This window comes from Pseudophryne corroboree, chromosome 5, assembly GCF_028390025.1.
Source record: "Pseudophryne corroboree isolate aPseCor3 chromosome 5, aPseCor3.hap2, whole genome shotgun sequence".
Lineage (NCBI taxonomy): Eukaryota > Metazoa > Chordata > Amphibia > Anura > Myobatrachidae > Pseudophryne > Pseudophryne corroboree.
This window is the reverse complement of record NC_086448.1, coordinates 38,837,481-38,850,927: the sequence shown is the minus strand read 5'-3', so window position 1 is coordinate 38,850,927 and position 13,447 is coordinate 38,837,481. Positions and strand designations below refer to the sequence as shown.

General features: G+C 45.3%; 1 protein-coding gene across 1 annotated transcript in view; it reads right to left on the bottom strand.

The window, feature by feature from the left end:
- The window catches only part of COL22A1 (collagen type XXII alpha 1 chain), a 381,368-nt gene that overhangs the window by 161,926 nt on the left and 205,995 nt on the right, over positions 1-13,447 (bottom strand). The window contains exons 26-28 of the mRNA XM_063925140.1: positions 8,106-8,159; positions 5,535-5,639; positions 3,862-3,906 (exon numbers count right to left, since the gene is read on the bottom strand). Coding sequence (XP_063781210.1) covers positions 3,862-3,906; positions 5,535-5,639; positions 8,106-8,159 — 204 coding nt within the window. The remainder of the gene's footprint in view (positions 1-3,861; positions 3,907-5,534; positions 5,640-8,105; positions 8,160-13,447) is intronic.

Genomic DNA, 13,447 nt, shown 5'->3' with positions numbered 1-13,447 from the left:
GGGCCATTGTGCTTTGCTTATTGCTTCTTAAATCAATCGCATAAGTCTGAACACCATTTAGAGATTTTTATAAACTACTCAATATACAAAGATGTATTGCCTGTGAACTGTACAACCAGATTCTATCTATGATCCTCCAGAAGCAGCTAGATAAATGTTAAGTAGAATCTGATTGGTTGCTATGACATACCTCCCAACATTGAAGTACAGTAAAGAGGGACATCTTGGCGCACGTAGCACGCCCGCGCCCAAAAAGAGTGAGTGGCCTATGTGGAAGGGGGCGTGGCTTCACGGGAGGGTCCATGATCACGAGCCACGCCCCCCCCATTTTCGCCACTGATGGGGCATGGCCAGCGCTCTGTGAGCTGCTCGCCATGCCCACTCTCCCTCTAGCTCACTGGAATAGACGCTGTGCGCATGCGCACAGCGTGTATTTGCCGCTGCTCTGCTCTCAACTGAGCAGAGCAGTAAGTGATCAGGAGCCTCCCAATTGCCCCCCCCCTCCCCACCGCGGGACGCTACAGCCCGCAGGAGGGACAGCGGGACAGACCCAATAAACGGGACTGTCCCACGAAAATCGGAACAGTTGGGAGGTATGCTATGAGCAACATCACCAGTTGTAAAAAAAACCCTCCCACCTTAGTAAATTTGCCCATAGATGCAGCATTAACCACAGAATGTTCCAGACACAGGCACAGAGCAAAGGACAATCCACTTTCACTGCCCATTCCCTAATATATATTTCAATGCGTATCTTTATATCATGTGATTTGTGATACGGTCCATTAACTTACTGTAAATCTGTCCTGCAATAATCAGGGGTATAAAAGACTGCGGGGGTCATTCTGACAGATCGCACGTTGCCGGTCATCGCAGCGGAGCGATTGGGTCAGAAGTGCGCATGCGCCAGCACCACAGTGCGCCGGCGCATGCCAGACAGCCGACGGCTGTCGTAGCCCAGCGATGGCCTCTGCCTGATTGACAGGCAGAGGCAGTCGCTGGGCAGGAGGAGACAATACGGCGGTGTTTGGCCGCTGTTTTGTGGGCGCGGTCCAGCCAACGCAGGCGTGGCCGGATCATGTGGGGGGCGGGGCGCAGTGGCTGCGTGACGTCACACGCAGCCGCTGCAACCATCACAACGACGAGTAACTCTCGGCCAGCACGCAGGAGCTGAGCTGGTGGGGAGTTACTCTTCAAGTACAAAAGCATCGCCGCTGTGCGGTGGGGCCGGGACTGACATGCGGGGCGGACTAGCCCTGCGCTGCCCCCCCCCCCCCCCCCATGTCAGTGTGTAAATTTAGCACATCTACGATCAGATCGGAATCGCCCCCAACTTAATCATGTTTCCGGAATTGGAGTTCCCCATAACTCATTGGGTGAGCCTTGGGGGGAGAACTGGTTTACATGCCCCCATTACAGCTCAAACATCCTGCAACAGCCGCCAAATTGCGTTATATTACACGACTCGCAATATAATTGTTAATTAAAAAAAATAAAAAACTTTTGCCTGAATAATAGAAACACTCCATGTAATTGAGCGTCTCTAGCCGACTTTAGCTGGAGCATCCGGCACACGCAGACTGGAACCAGCGCTCTGCGGCGTGATGAACTAAATGCCATTTTAATGAATGCTGCAGGGAGCAATTAGGGGGGAAAATGAACGTATTGTATCAAACGCTAATTACCCAAGTTTGTTTTCTACTTGTCCTTAATCCTGTCAGTGGAATGAATCATTCTCCAGGCTCTCGGTATGTATCATTATTAACGCTGCAGCCTGTGTTTCTTACTTATACATGTCACTTTCTCACATGCAGCTCTCGTTCCTTCTCCTAACCTGCCGTAAGCGGATGAAACCCACTGGGGAGTCTGTGACCTGCAGGGTCACGCTCACACTTTCCTATTCTGCAGCCAAAGTACCTCTTATGTATTCTGTCCTTAAATGTAAGGAGCGCAATGCCCTAAGGGGGTCATTCAGTAGCATATTTTAGGGAGAGGTTTAGGGGTTTGTTAATAGTGAACATCTGTACAATTAAAAAAATTAATGGTTTGACTTAAATCATCTTAAGCCAGGGACGGACTGGGGCTGTATAAAATCCCTGTGGGCGTACAAAAAAGGGGGGCATGGTCACGGCACAGGGGGAGGCGTGCGCGGGTCATGCTTCCGTCTCTATGTAGTATGCAGGACGGCCAAGCAGAGCACCGGAAGGCGGAGCTGCTCGGCCATGGATTAGGTTTATAAACGTTGCTGCAAAGAGGAAAAGCACATGAGAGGGAGGAGGGCCCTGCTCATGAAAACTTACATTCTAAATTGGAAAGGCAGACAGACAGGGGTGACAGAGGGGAGAGACCAGGGAGCGCGGAACATGGAGCAGTGGATTAGGATGAGAGCTGTAAAGCTTTGATAAATAAGTGGGTCTTGAGGATCGGCGTATGTGGACACATCTGTGTATATAAAACATATGGCATATGATACATTATTTGTAACAATGTTATGCTTTTTATTATCATTTACTATTCCTCCTTTTACAAGGTGTTTCAAGGAATGATATAATCAGGTCAAACTGTTCAGCCAAGACCTGTGATGATCTCAAGAGAGCCCCCATATGATTTAAGACCGGACTGGTAATAAGAAATCCTAATGGATCAATACTTATTTAAAATAATGTTCATTAATTGTTCATAAGTGTCATATTTGATACCTATTTTATATAAAGATTTATATTTTATTTTTTCGGAAAGTATGATATGAAGATTTCTATAATGTTAGAACACCACGGTTTATTTAATGTTTTCCCCTTAACGTACTGACCCGGCGAGCGCTATGTCTTCTCTTTCCTTTATTTTATGGCTTGGAACTTTACACTGAGAAGGTAAGAATTCTCTCTAGAAGCCTTAACTCACCCATCACAGTATATCATTTCATATACCTAATTTTATTATAACATTACAGCATGGACAGTACAGTATGTTATTATCTTCTCGTCAATATTCGATTTACACCAATTGGGTGAAAATTGAGAAATTCTATATAAAAACCCTATACAGGATGGAAACCACTACACATGAAGCCATGTTTGTCCCACTTAAACTGGAACTTTTTATATATCAATAATTATTACTCAGCGTATACTATTTACTTTTCCTTTCTGATGAAATATGTCACCGCTAAGAAGGTCGAGTTTATATCTGACTTTAAAATAAGAACATTTGGGACATCCACTTCCTCAGAGTAGTAAAGAGAAGCACAAGCTCCCTTTCCAATTGGCGTATCTCAATTTTTCTTCCTGTCCCCTAGAACACTGTCTATATAGAAGGATGATACAGGAATCATAGTCAATATACAGGTCAAGGTCAGGGCAGGTAGGGTGAAGGTCAGGGCAGGACAGGGTCACATTCAAACAATCTGGTCTACAAGAAACCAGGTCAAAGATGGCTGTTCGGAGAGAAATAGGGTTCGGGCACAAAAATAAATCAATGGTTTCTCAGACATTAGAAAATGGCCAGGGAGCGTTCAAGCAGACAACTTCAACGAGTAATTACACCTGCACGGTACTAGGTGCTACAGCCGTATAGTCTCTTACGGCCAGGCATGCATAGGGTGCATCCTGAACTCCCCCATACGTGAATGCCCTGAAACAGCCCAGTTCTGCCTCTCCAGCTGTAAGTGTAGATGTGATCAATCTGGCTAAGACTCTGCATTGCACATCTATTATCATTTCCGCATTCTCATCCTTAAGGTTCCTTAGAGCGGGCATGGAGTATAACCTCTTCATGTTGAGGTGTCCTTATAGGCATTACCAGGATGTTATGGTTTCCTTCAATAAGACACTCAGAGCATCTCGGCCATTGTACTTTACTTGCCTTAGAGCCATGTTGTCCCAGTGGTCCAGGAGGTCCGCGCTCACCCTATAGAAGACATACATAACACGTATTAGCTTTGAGAAGGTTCTGGTTGCCTAATGACTTCAATAAGTAGGGGCAGATGTACTAAAGCCTTGGAGAGTGATAAAATTGAGAGTGATGAACTACCAAACACAGCCTGTAGCATGGCCGTTAGAAGCTGATTGGTTAGTATAGGAAACTTCTCCACTATGGGGTCTATGTACTGAGCCTTGGAGAGAGATAAAGTACCAGCTAAACAGCTATTACTGCCATGTTACAGGCCGTGTTTGAAAAATGACAGTTAGGAGCTGGTTGGTTGGTACTTTGAGGGTCCTTCCGACCCGATCGCAGCGCGCTTTTGGCCGCCGGGCAACGACGCTGACTACCTTGAAAGCGGTCGCAGCGGCGACCGCAAGAAGATTGACTGCAGGAAGGCGTTCCGGGGCGGCAACTCACCGTTTGGAGCCGTTTTCGGGGAGTGGTAAGGAAAACGCAGGCGTGTCCAGGCGAACGGACGGCGGATGTCTGACGTCAAAGCCGTGCCTCTCATCGCTGGATCCGTCGCGCAGGGTAAGTATGTCCAGGGCTGGTCTTGTTTTGCAGGAAACTTTTTGAGCATAGCAGGGCTGCACAAGCGATCGCATCCCTGCTGTGCTAAAATACACTCCCCCCATAGGCTGGGATTAGTTGATCGCACCAGCAGCAAAAAGTTGCAATGTGCGATCAACTCGGAATGAGGGCCTTTATCTCTCTCCACTTTATCTCTCTCCAAGACTTAGTAAATAGACACCTATATCTCTCTCGAAGGTTTGATACATCTCTCCCAGCATAAGGCTCGGGGCAGATACACACACTGGCTTTTAGTTTGTGGAACGTTTACTTGCAGCAGTGTGAAGTCTGTGAAATGGAAGGTTATCTCTACGGAGAACAAGGTGTCAGTATTCACCGGCAATTTCCTGAATACTGAGCGCTGCGCCCAGGCTTTGTCAAGCATGGTGGCAGTGTATACTGACATCGCATTCACCCCCGGAGGTCAACCATCTACAATATCTCATTTCACAGTGTTCAAGCTGCGGCGACCGCAATTTGAATTGGATGTACCATGGGGACAAAAAGGGTCCCTTATGTTCATGCGCTGGATTCAGATATTGATGATAAAAGAATGTGTATAAAGCTCCGGAACGTTCTGTCAGTTTCACAAAGACATAATTAGTGGGCTGCTCAAATAATTCCGTGGAGCAAAGTAATATCTAATTATAATCAGTACATAACACATTACATAGTGTGCAAAACACTAAAACGAATAAGATTAACCCCAGCCGTATATAATAAAAGTACAGCCTTCGGAAGCACATGTAACAGTTGTTCCTCATACTTTTTAAAAATACATCACAATCTGAATCTAGTGACGCACGATACCGGAGACGCACAGTACCGGAGACGCACAGTACCGGAGACGCATGTTCTGTGCTGTAGATTTTCACAGAGCAATATATAAAATATATAACAACACAAGGGACCCTTGTGACTATTGGTCATGGTGGCAATTTCAGCATGCACCTCCTGATAGATACACACTGATGCGTGTTATCAAATGGTTCTGTACAACAAGGACAATGATAATGGTGATATGCCGACATATTTGGGCCTACCCGTTCGCCGTCCTTGCCTCTTCCTGGTAGTCCGGGCAAACCAGCAAGACCGGCTTCTCCTTGAGGACCGGGAGGTCCAACTTGTCCGTCTTTACCGGGCTCCCCCTAAAAATGTACATAATATTTATAATTAGCATTGCGCTACGGATGCTCCTCTTACAGTATACGGCATAATCCTGTTTCTGTGCCTCAGAGGGAGAATCCGCTGGTCCCTAGGCTGTAGTCCAAACGTATATCTGCTCTAAACCGCTAATTCTCTAGAACATGGCTTTATTACAAGGTGTTATACACAGCAGCTAATCCGCCTTGTAACATTCAACAGATACATCCACCTACACCTGTCCTTACATGACGTCACAGAATTAGGGTCAAGGTCGGCACAAGGCAGCAGCGAGATCTAATTAGGGTCAAGGTCGGCACAAGGCAGCAGCGAGATCTACTCTGTGCTGGCAGTGCCACTACCTAGGGTACAAGGCTGAGGGGGGCAGCACTGTCCCCACTCAATGACACCTGTATTTGGCCTGGAACGGCACTCTGCGGACTGCAGATCTACTGGCTTCCTCTTACCGGTAGGGATGGCCATTGACCCTCGATGGTCAATGACCGATGTCAAATACGTTTACCATCGATGGGGGAGATCCAAATACTTTCCCTCGATTAATGGTATAGAACTACAGTATGTGCCTGAACACTGAGCATAGCTCCGCCCCTGACACACGTGAAGCTCCTCCCACAGGCTGTGATTGGCCTGTGGGCCAGTCATTTAAAGAACTGGGATGACCATCGGTGTGTGAAATCATCAATGGTCCTTCACAGCAAAGCATGTTACCATCAATGGCCAATTACAACTTTACCACTGATGGTAACCATCGACTGAGAAGTCGCACAAAGTGCCTCGCACCTCAGGGATGCCTCTAGCGCCTAGTGGACTGACCGGTTGCATGGTAATGGCTGTTGGTCAGCCCCCCTGTATGTATGCATACTGGTACAGAGACTCCTCTCATACCAACGGACATTCTGCTCTCCCTGTTGTGCAGCAGCCAGGCTGGCTGTGAAATATATACACTCAGCATCAGAGTTCTTAATCCCCTGCTATCCAGAAAACAGATGGAGAAAATAAATGAGCACCAGCCGATTAGATAAACTTTTCAGCTTTGATTTTTGTACAAATACCAGGAAATTCTATAGACAGCGCACAGATGGAGAATCATCCAGCTCTCTGCATACCTGCTTCACGTGCTTCATACAGTCCCCATCTAGCAGGTCTCCTTACAGAACAGAACCAGTGACGTGCAGTCAGGAGAAGCAGGGGAGCCAGAGCTTCACCTGTCATACTCCATACAGTCCCCATGTAGCAGGTCTTCTTACAGAACAGAACCAGTGACGTGCAGTCAGGAGAAGCAGGGGAGCCAGAGCTTCACCTGTCATACTCCATACAGTCCCCATCTAGCAGGTCTCCTTACAGAACAGAACCAGTGACATGCAGTCAGGAGAAGCAGGAGAGCCAGAGCCTAACCTGTCATACTCCATACAGTCCCCATCTAGCAGGTCTCCTTACAGAACAGAACCAGTGACGTGCGATCAGGAGAAGCAGGAGAGCCAGAGCCTCACCAGTCATACTCCATACAGTCCCCATCTAGCAGGTCTCCTTACAGAACAGAACCAGTGACGTGCGATCAGGAGAAGCAGGGGAGCCACAGCTTCACCTGTCATACTCCATACAGTCCCCATCTAGCAGGTCTCCTTACAGAACAGAACCAGTGACGTGCAGTCAGGAGAAGCAGGGGAGCCAGAGCCTAACCTGTCATACTCCATACAGTCCCCATCTAGCAGGTCTCCTTACAGAACAGAACCAGTGACGTGCAGTCAGGAGAAGCAGGGGAGCCAGAGCCTCATCTGTCATACTCCATACAGTCCCCATCTAGCAGGTCTCCTTACAGAACAGAACCAGTGACGTGCGATCAGGAGAAGCAGGGGAGCCAGAGCTTCACCTGTCATACTCCATACAGTCCCCATGTAGCAGGTCTCCTTACAGAACAGAACCAGTGACGTGCGATCAGGAGAAGCAGGAGAGCCAGAGCCTAACCTGTCATACTCCATACAGTCCCCATGTAGCAGGTCTTCTTACAGAACAGAACCAGTGACGTGCGGTCAGGAGAAGCAGGGGAGCCAGAGCCTCACCTGTCATACTCCATACAGTCCCCATCTAGCAGGTCTCCTTACAGAACAGAACCAGTGACATGCGGTCAGGAGAAGCAGGGGAGCCAGAGCCTAACCTGTCATACTCCATACAGTCCCCATGTAGCAGGTCTCCTTACAGAACAGAACCAGTGACGTGCGGTCAGGAGAAGCAGGGGAGCCACAGCCTCACCTGTCATACTCCACTATACACCAGAGCTTTTTTATCACCTACAACTTTCTGCACAAACTGTTTTCATGTTATTGGTAAATAGAAAAAAATGTGATTATTTATTCATATATCTGTGTATATCAATGTGTCTCTGATACTAGCTAGTGCCTCCCTAGCCATAGACCTCACCGCACATCACTGTATAACACGCATATCATCACCTTGTCACCCTTCCGACCGTCCTTTCCCGCCAAACCGGCGACTCCCGGGGTCCCCTGAAAGTCAAGCGATACTAGAATTAATAACACGGAGATTGCAGATTCCACAGTTATAACAGTATGGCTTTCTTCAGTGTACATCATTATGACAATATAGAACATAATTAGCTATAAATAATAATATATTGTATATATATTTATATACATACAGTATATATATATATATATATATATATTGTGTGTTCTAAACTACAACAAGCAATGCGTTAACTGATGTATAAAATTTGCATACAGTAGGAATAAATGTAATCGATCATTGACAAAGAGGATGTTTTCTCTGTAGCTAAAGATAGATATACAATATACTCTATCTATCTATCTATCTATCTATCTATATATATAGATATATGTACACACACACACACACACACACACACACACACACACAAGATGTCACATAAAAACCCTGCCTGTTACTGTATGGTATGAGTGCAGTCACAGCAATTCTCGTTCCCTTATTCATCCAGCCAGCAGCTTTTTCGTTTGAATGCATTATGTTCTAAATATAACCTTGCCGCATCCATAGCATGACCTGGATTTCAGCTCCGCACCGTAACATGCCTTATCCCTGATGTATGTAACCATGGAATACAGCAAAGGGCTCTAATATATGTTGATTTAATGATACACTTTTCAAAAATATATCTAAATATTTGATACTTTTCCCATGTACTGTAGGCACTTTGTATCTCGGCTCATAGTGTATTTTTGGTAGAGAAACCTAAATGACTTCTAGGTTCCTTCGGGTGCACAGAGAACCTGTGAGTATGTTTTAAAATATATTTCAGGAAGTGTTTTATTCAGGCTAAGCAAGAAATGAATGTGATAATCTATGTGTAATAAACAAAGTATCCTGTCACTGTAAACACTTTACTTTTCTACTGTAGTTCAGAGCTCTAGACCAACACCAACTGCAGAGACCATAGTACATGTATTTGTAGTGTAGATGTAGTATAGGGCACAGAGGAGTAAGAGTTGTAGTATAGGTTATAGAGGGGTCAGTGATGTAGTGTGGGGTGCAGAGGGGTCAGTGATGTAGTGTGGGGTGCAGAGGGGTCAGTGATGTAGTGTAGGATATACAGCGGTACTAGTGTACAGTATAGAGGGGTCAATGATGTAGCATAGGGTATACAGGGGTAATAATGTAGTGTAGGGTATAGAGGGGTAGCAATGCAGTGCAAGATATAGAGGGGTCTGTAATGTAGCATAGGGTATAGAGGGGTAGTAATGTATTGTAGGGCATAGAGGGGTAGTAGTGTAGGGTACAGAGGGGTCAGTGATGTAGGGTAGGGTATAGAGGGATAGTAGTGTAGGGTATAGAGTGGTCAGTGATGTAGTGTAGGGTAGATGGCGAGTCAGTAATGTAGTGTAGGGTATAGAGGGGTCAATAGTGTAGGGTATAGAGGGGTCTGTGATGTAGTGTAGGGTATAGGGGGGACAGTAATGTAGTGTAGAGTATAGAGGGGTCTGTAATGTAGTGTAGCGTATAGGGGGGTCAGTAATGTAGTGTAGGGTATAGAGGGATTATAATGTAGTGTAGGGTATAGAGGGGTCTGTAATGTAATGTAGGATATAGAGGGGTAGTAGTGTAGGGTAAACATGAAACCAGTAATACAGTGGCAGGTACAGAGGAGTCAGTGATGTAGTGTAAGAAATAGATGGGCAGTAATGTAGTATACAGAGGAGTAAGTGACATACAGTAGGGTAAAGAGGGGTAGTAATGTAGGATACAGAGGAGTCAGTGATGTAGTGTAGAGTACAGAGGAGTCAGTAATGTAGTGTGGGGAATAGAGGGTTAGTAATGTAGTGTAGGGGATAGAGGGGTCAGTGATGTAGTGTAGGCTACAGAGGAGTCTGTAATGTAGTGTGGGGTATAGAGGGTTAGTAATGTAGTGTAGGGGATAGAGGGGTCAGTGATGTAGTGTAGGGTACAGAGGAGTCAGTGATGTAGTATGGGATATAGAGGGGCAGTAATGTAGTATACAGAGGAGTAAGTGACGTACAGTAGGGTAAAGAGGGGTAGTAATGTAGGATACAGAGAAGTCAGTGATGTAGTGTAGGATACAGAGAAGTCAGTGATGTAGTGTAGGATACAGAGGAGTCAGTAATGTAGTGTGGGGTATAGAGGGTTAGTAATGTAGTGTAGGGGATAGAGGGGTCAGTGATGTAGTGTAGGGTACAGAGGAGTCAGTGATGTAGTATAGGATATAGAGGGGTTGTAGTGTAGGGTACAGAGGAGTCAGTAATGTAGTGTGGGGTAAGGATGGGATAAAATGTAGTGTAGGATACAGAGTAGTAGTAGTGTAGGGTACAGAGAAGTCAGTGATGTAGTGCATGGTATAGAGGGTTAGTAATGGAGTGTAGAATATGAAGGAGTAGAAGTGTAGGGTACAGAGGAGTCAGTAATGTAGTGTAGGGTATAGAGGGTTAGTAATTTAGTGTAGGATATGGAGAGGTAGTTGTAGTGTAAGGTACAGAGGAGTCAGTGATGTAGTATTGGATATAGAGGAGTAGTAGTATACGGTACAGAGGAGTCAGTGATGTAGTATATGATATAGAGGGGTAGTAGTGTGGGGTACAGAGGAGTTAGTAATGTAGTGTGGGGTATAGAGGGTTAGTAATGTAGTGTAGGATATGGAGTAGTAGTAGTGTATCGGTACAAAGGAGTCAGTGATGTAGTGTAGGATACAGAAGAGTCAGTGAAGTAGTAGAGCATATAGAGGGGTAGTAGTGTAGGGTACAGAGGAGTCAGTATTGTAGTGTAGGGTATAGAGGGGTAGTAATGTAGTGTAGGGTATAGAGGAGTAGTAATGTAGTGTAGGATACAGTAGGGTAAAGAGGGGTAGTAATGTAGGATACAGAGAAGTCAGTGATGTAGTGTAGGCTACAGAGGAGTCTGTAATGTAGTGTGGGGTATAGAGGGTTAGTAATGTAGTGTAGGGGATAGAGGGGTCAGTGATGTAGTGTAGGGTACAGAGGAGTCAGTATTGTAGTGTAGGGTATAGAGGGGTAGTAATGTAGTGTAGGGTATAGAGGAGTAGTAATGTAGTGTAGGATACAGTAGGGTAAAGAGGGGTAGTAATGTAGGATACAGAGAAGTCAGTGATGTAGTGTAGGCTACAGAGGAGTCTGTAATGTAGTGTGGGGTATAGAGGGTTAGTAATGTAGTGTAGGGGATAGAGGGGTCAGTGATGTAGTGTAGGGTACAGAGGAGTCAGTGATGTAGTATGGGATATAGAGGGGCAGTAATGTAGTATACAGAGGAGTAAGTGACGTACAGTAGGGTAAAGAGGGGTAGTAATGTAGGATACAGAGAAGTCAGTGATGTAGTGTAGGATACAGAGAAGTCAGTGATGTAGTGTAGGATACAGAGGAGTCAGTAATGTAGTGTGGGGTATAGAGGGTTAGTAATGTAGTGTAGGGGATAGAGGGGTCAGTGATGTAGTGTAGGGTACAGAGGAGTCAGTGATGTAGTATAGGATATAGAGGGGTTGTAGTGTAGGGTACAGAGGAGTCAGTAATGTAGTGTGGGGTAAGGATGGGTTAAAATGTAGTGTAGGATACAGAGTAGTAGTAGTGTAGGGTACAGAGAAGTCAGTGATGCAGTGTATGGTATAGAGGGTTAGTAATGGAGTGTAGAATAAGAAGGAGTAGTAGTGTAGGGTACAGAGAAGTCAGTGATGTAGTGTATGATATAGAGGGGTAGTAGTGTGGGGTACAGAGGAGTCAGTAATGTAGTGTAGGGTATAGAGGGTTAGTAATGTAGTGTAGGATATGGAGCGGTAGTAGTAGTGTAAGGTACAGAGGAGTCAGTGATGTAGTATTGGATATAAAGGAGTAGTAGTATACGGTACAGAGGAGTCAGTGATGTAGTATATGATATAGAGGGGTAGTAGTGTGGGGTACAGAGGAGTCAGTAATGTAGTGTGGGGTATAGAGGGTTAGTAATGTAGTGTAGGATATGGAGTAGTAGTAGTGTATCGGTACAGAGGAGTCAGTGATGTAGTGTAGGGTACAGAGGAGTCAGTGAAGTAGTAGAGCATATAGAGGTGTAGTAGTGTAGGGTACAGAGGGGTCAGTATTGTAGTGTAGGATATAGAGGGGTATTAATGTAGTGTAGGGTATAGAGGAGTAGTAATGTAGTGTAGGATATGGTGGGGTAGTAGTGTAGGGTACAAAGGAGTCAGTGATGTAGTGTAACTTATAGCTAGTTAGTAATGTAGTGTAGGATGTGGAGGAGTAAAAGTGTAGGGTAAGAAGAGTCAGTGATGCAATGTTGGGTACAGAAGAGTTAGTGGTGTATTGTAAGATATAGAGGGGCAGTAATGTAGTATACAGAGGAGTAAGTGATGTACAGTAGGGTAAAGAGGGGTAGTAATGTAGGATACAGAGGAGTCAGCGATGTAGTGTAGGGTACAGAGGAGTCAGTAATGTAGTGTGGGGTATAGAGGGTTAGTAATGTAGTGTAGGATATAAAAGAGTAGTAGTGTAGGGTACAGAGGAGTCAGTGAGGTAGTGTAGGGGATAGAGGGGTCAGTGATGTAGTGTAGAGTACAGAGGAGTCAGTAATGTAGTATAGGATAGAGAGGGGTTGTAGTGTAGGGTACAGAGGAGTCAGTAATGTAGTGTGGGGTAAGGATGGGTTAAAATGTAGTGTAGGATACAGAGTAGTAGTAGTGTAGGGTACAGAGAAGTCAGTGATGTAGTGTATGGTATAGAGTGCTAGTTATGGAGTGTAGAATATGAAGGAGTAGAAGTGTAGGGTACAGAGGAGTCAGTGATATAGAGTAAGATTTAGAGGGGTAGTAGTGTATGGTACAGATGAGTCAGTGATGTAGTATAGGATATAGAGGGGTTGTAGTGTAGGGTACAGAGGAGTCAGTGATGTAGTATATGATATAGAGGGGTACTAGTGTGGGGTACAGAGGAGTCAGTGATGTAGTATAGAATATAGAGGGGTTGTAGTGTATGGTACAGAGGAGTCAGTGATGTAGTATATGATATAGAGGGGTAGTAGTGTGGGGTACAGAGGAGTCAGTGATGTAGTATAGGATATAGAGGGGTTGTAGTGTAGGGTACAGAGGAGTCAGTGATGTAGTATATGATATAGAGGGGTAATAGTGTGGGGTACAGAGGAGTCAGTGATGTAGTATATGATATAGAGGGGTAGTAGTGTAGGGTACAGAGGAGTCAGTGATGTAGTATAGGATATAGAGTGGTTGTAGTGTAGGGTACACAGGAGTCAGTGATGTAGTATAGGATATAGAGGGGTTGTAGTGTAGGGT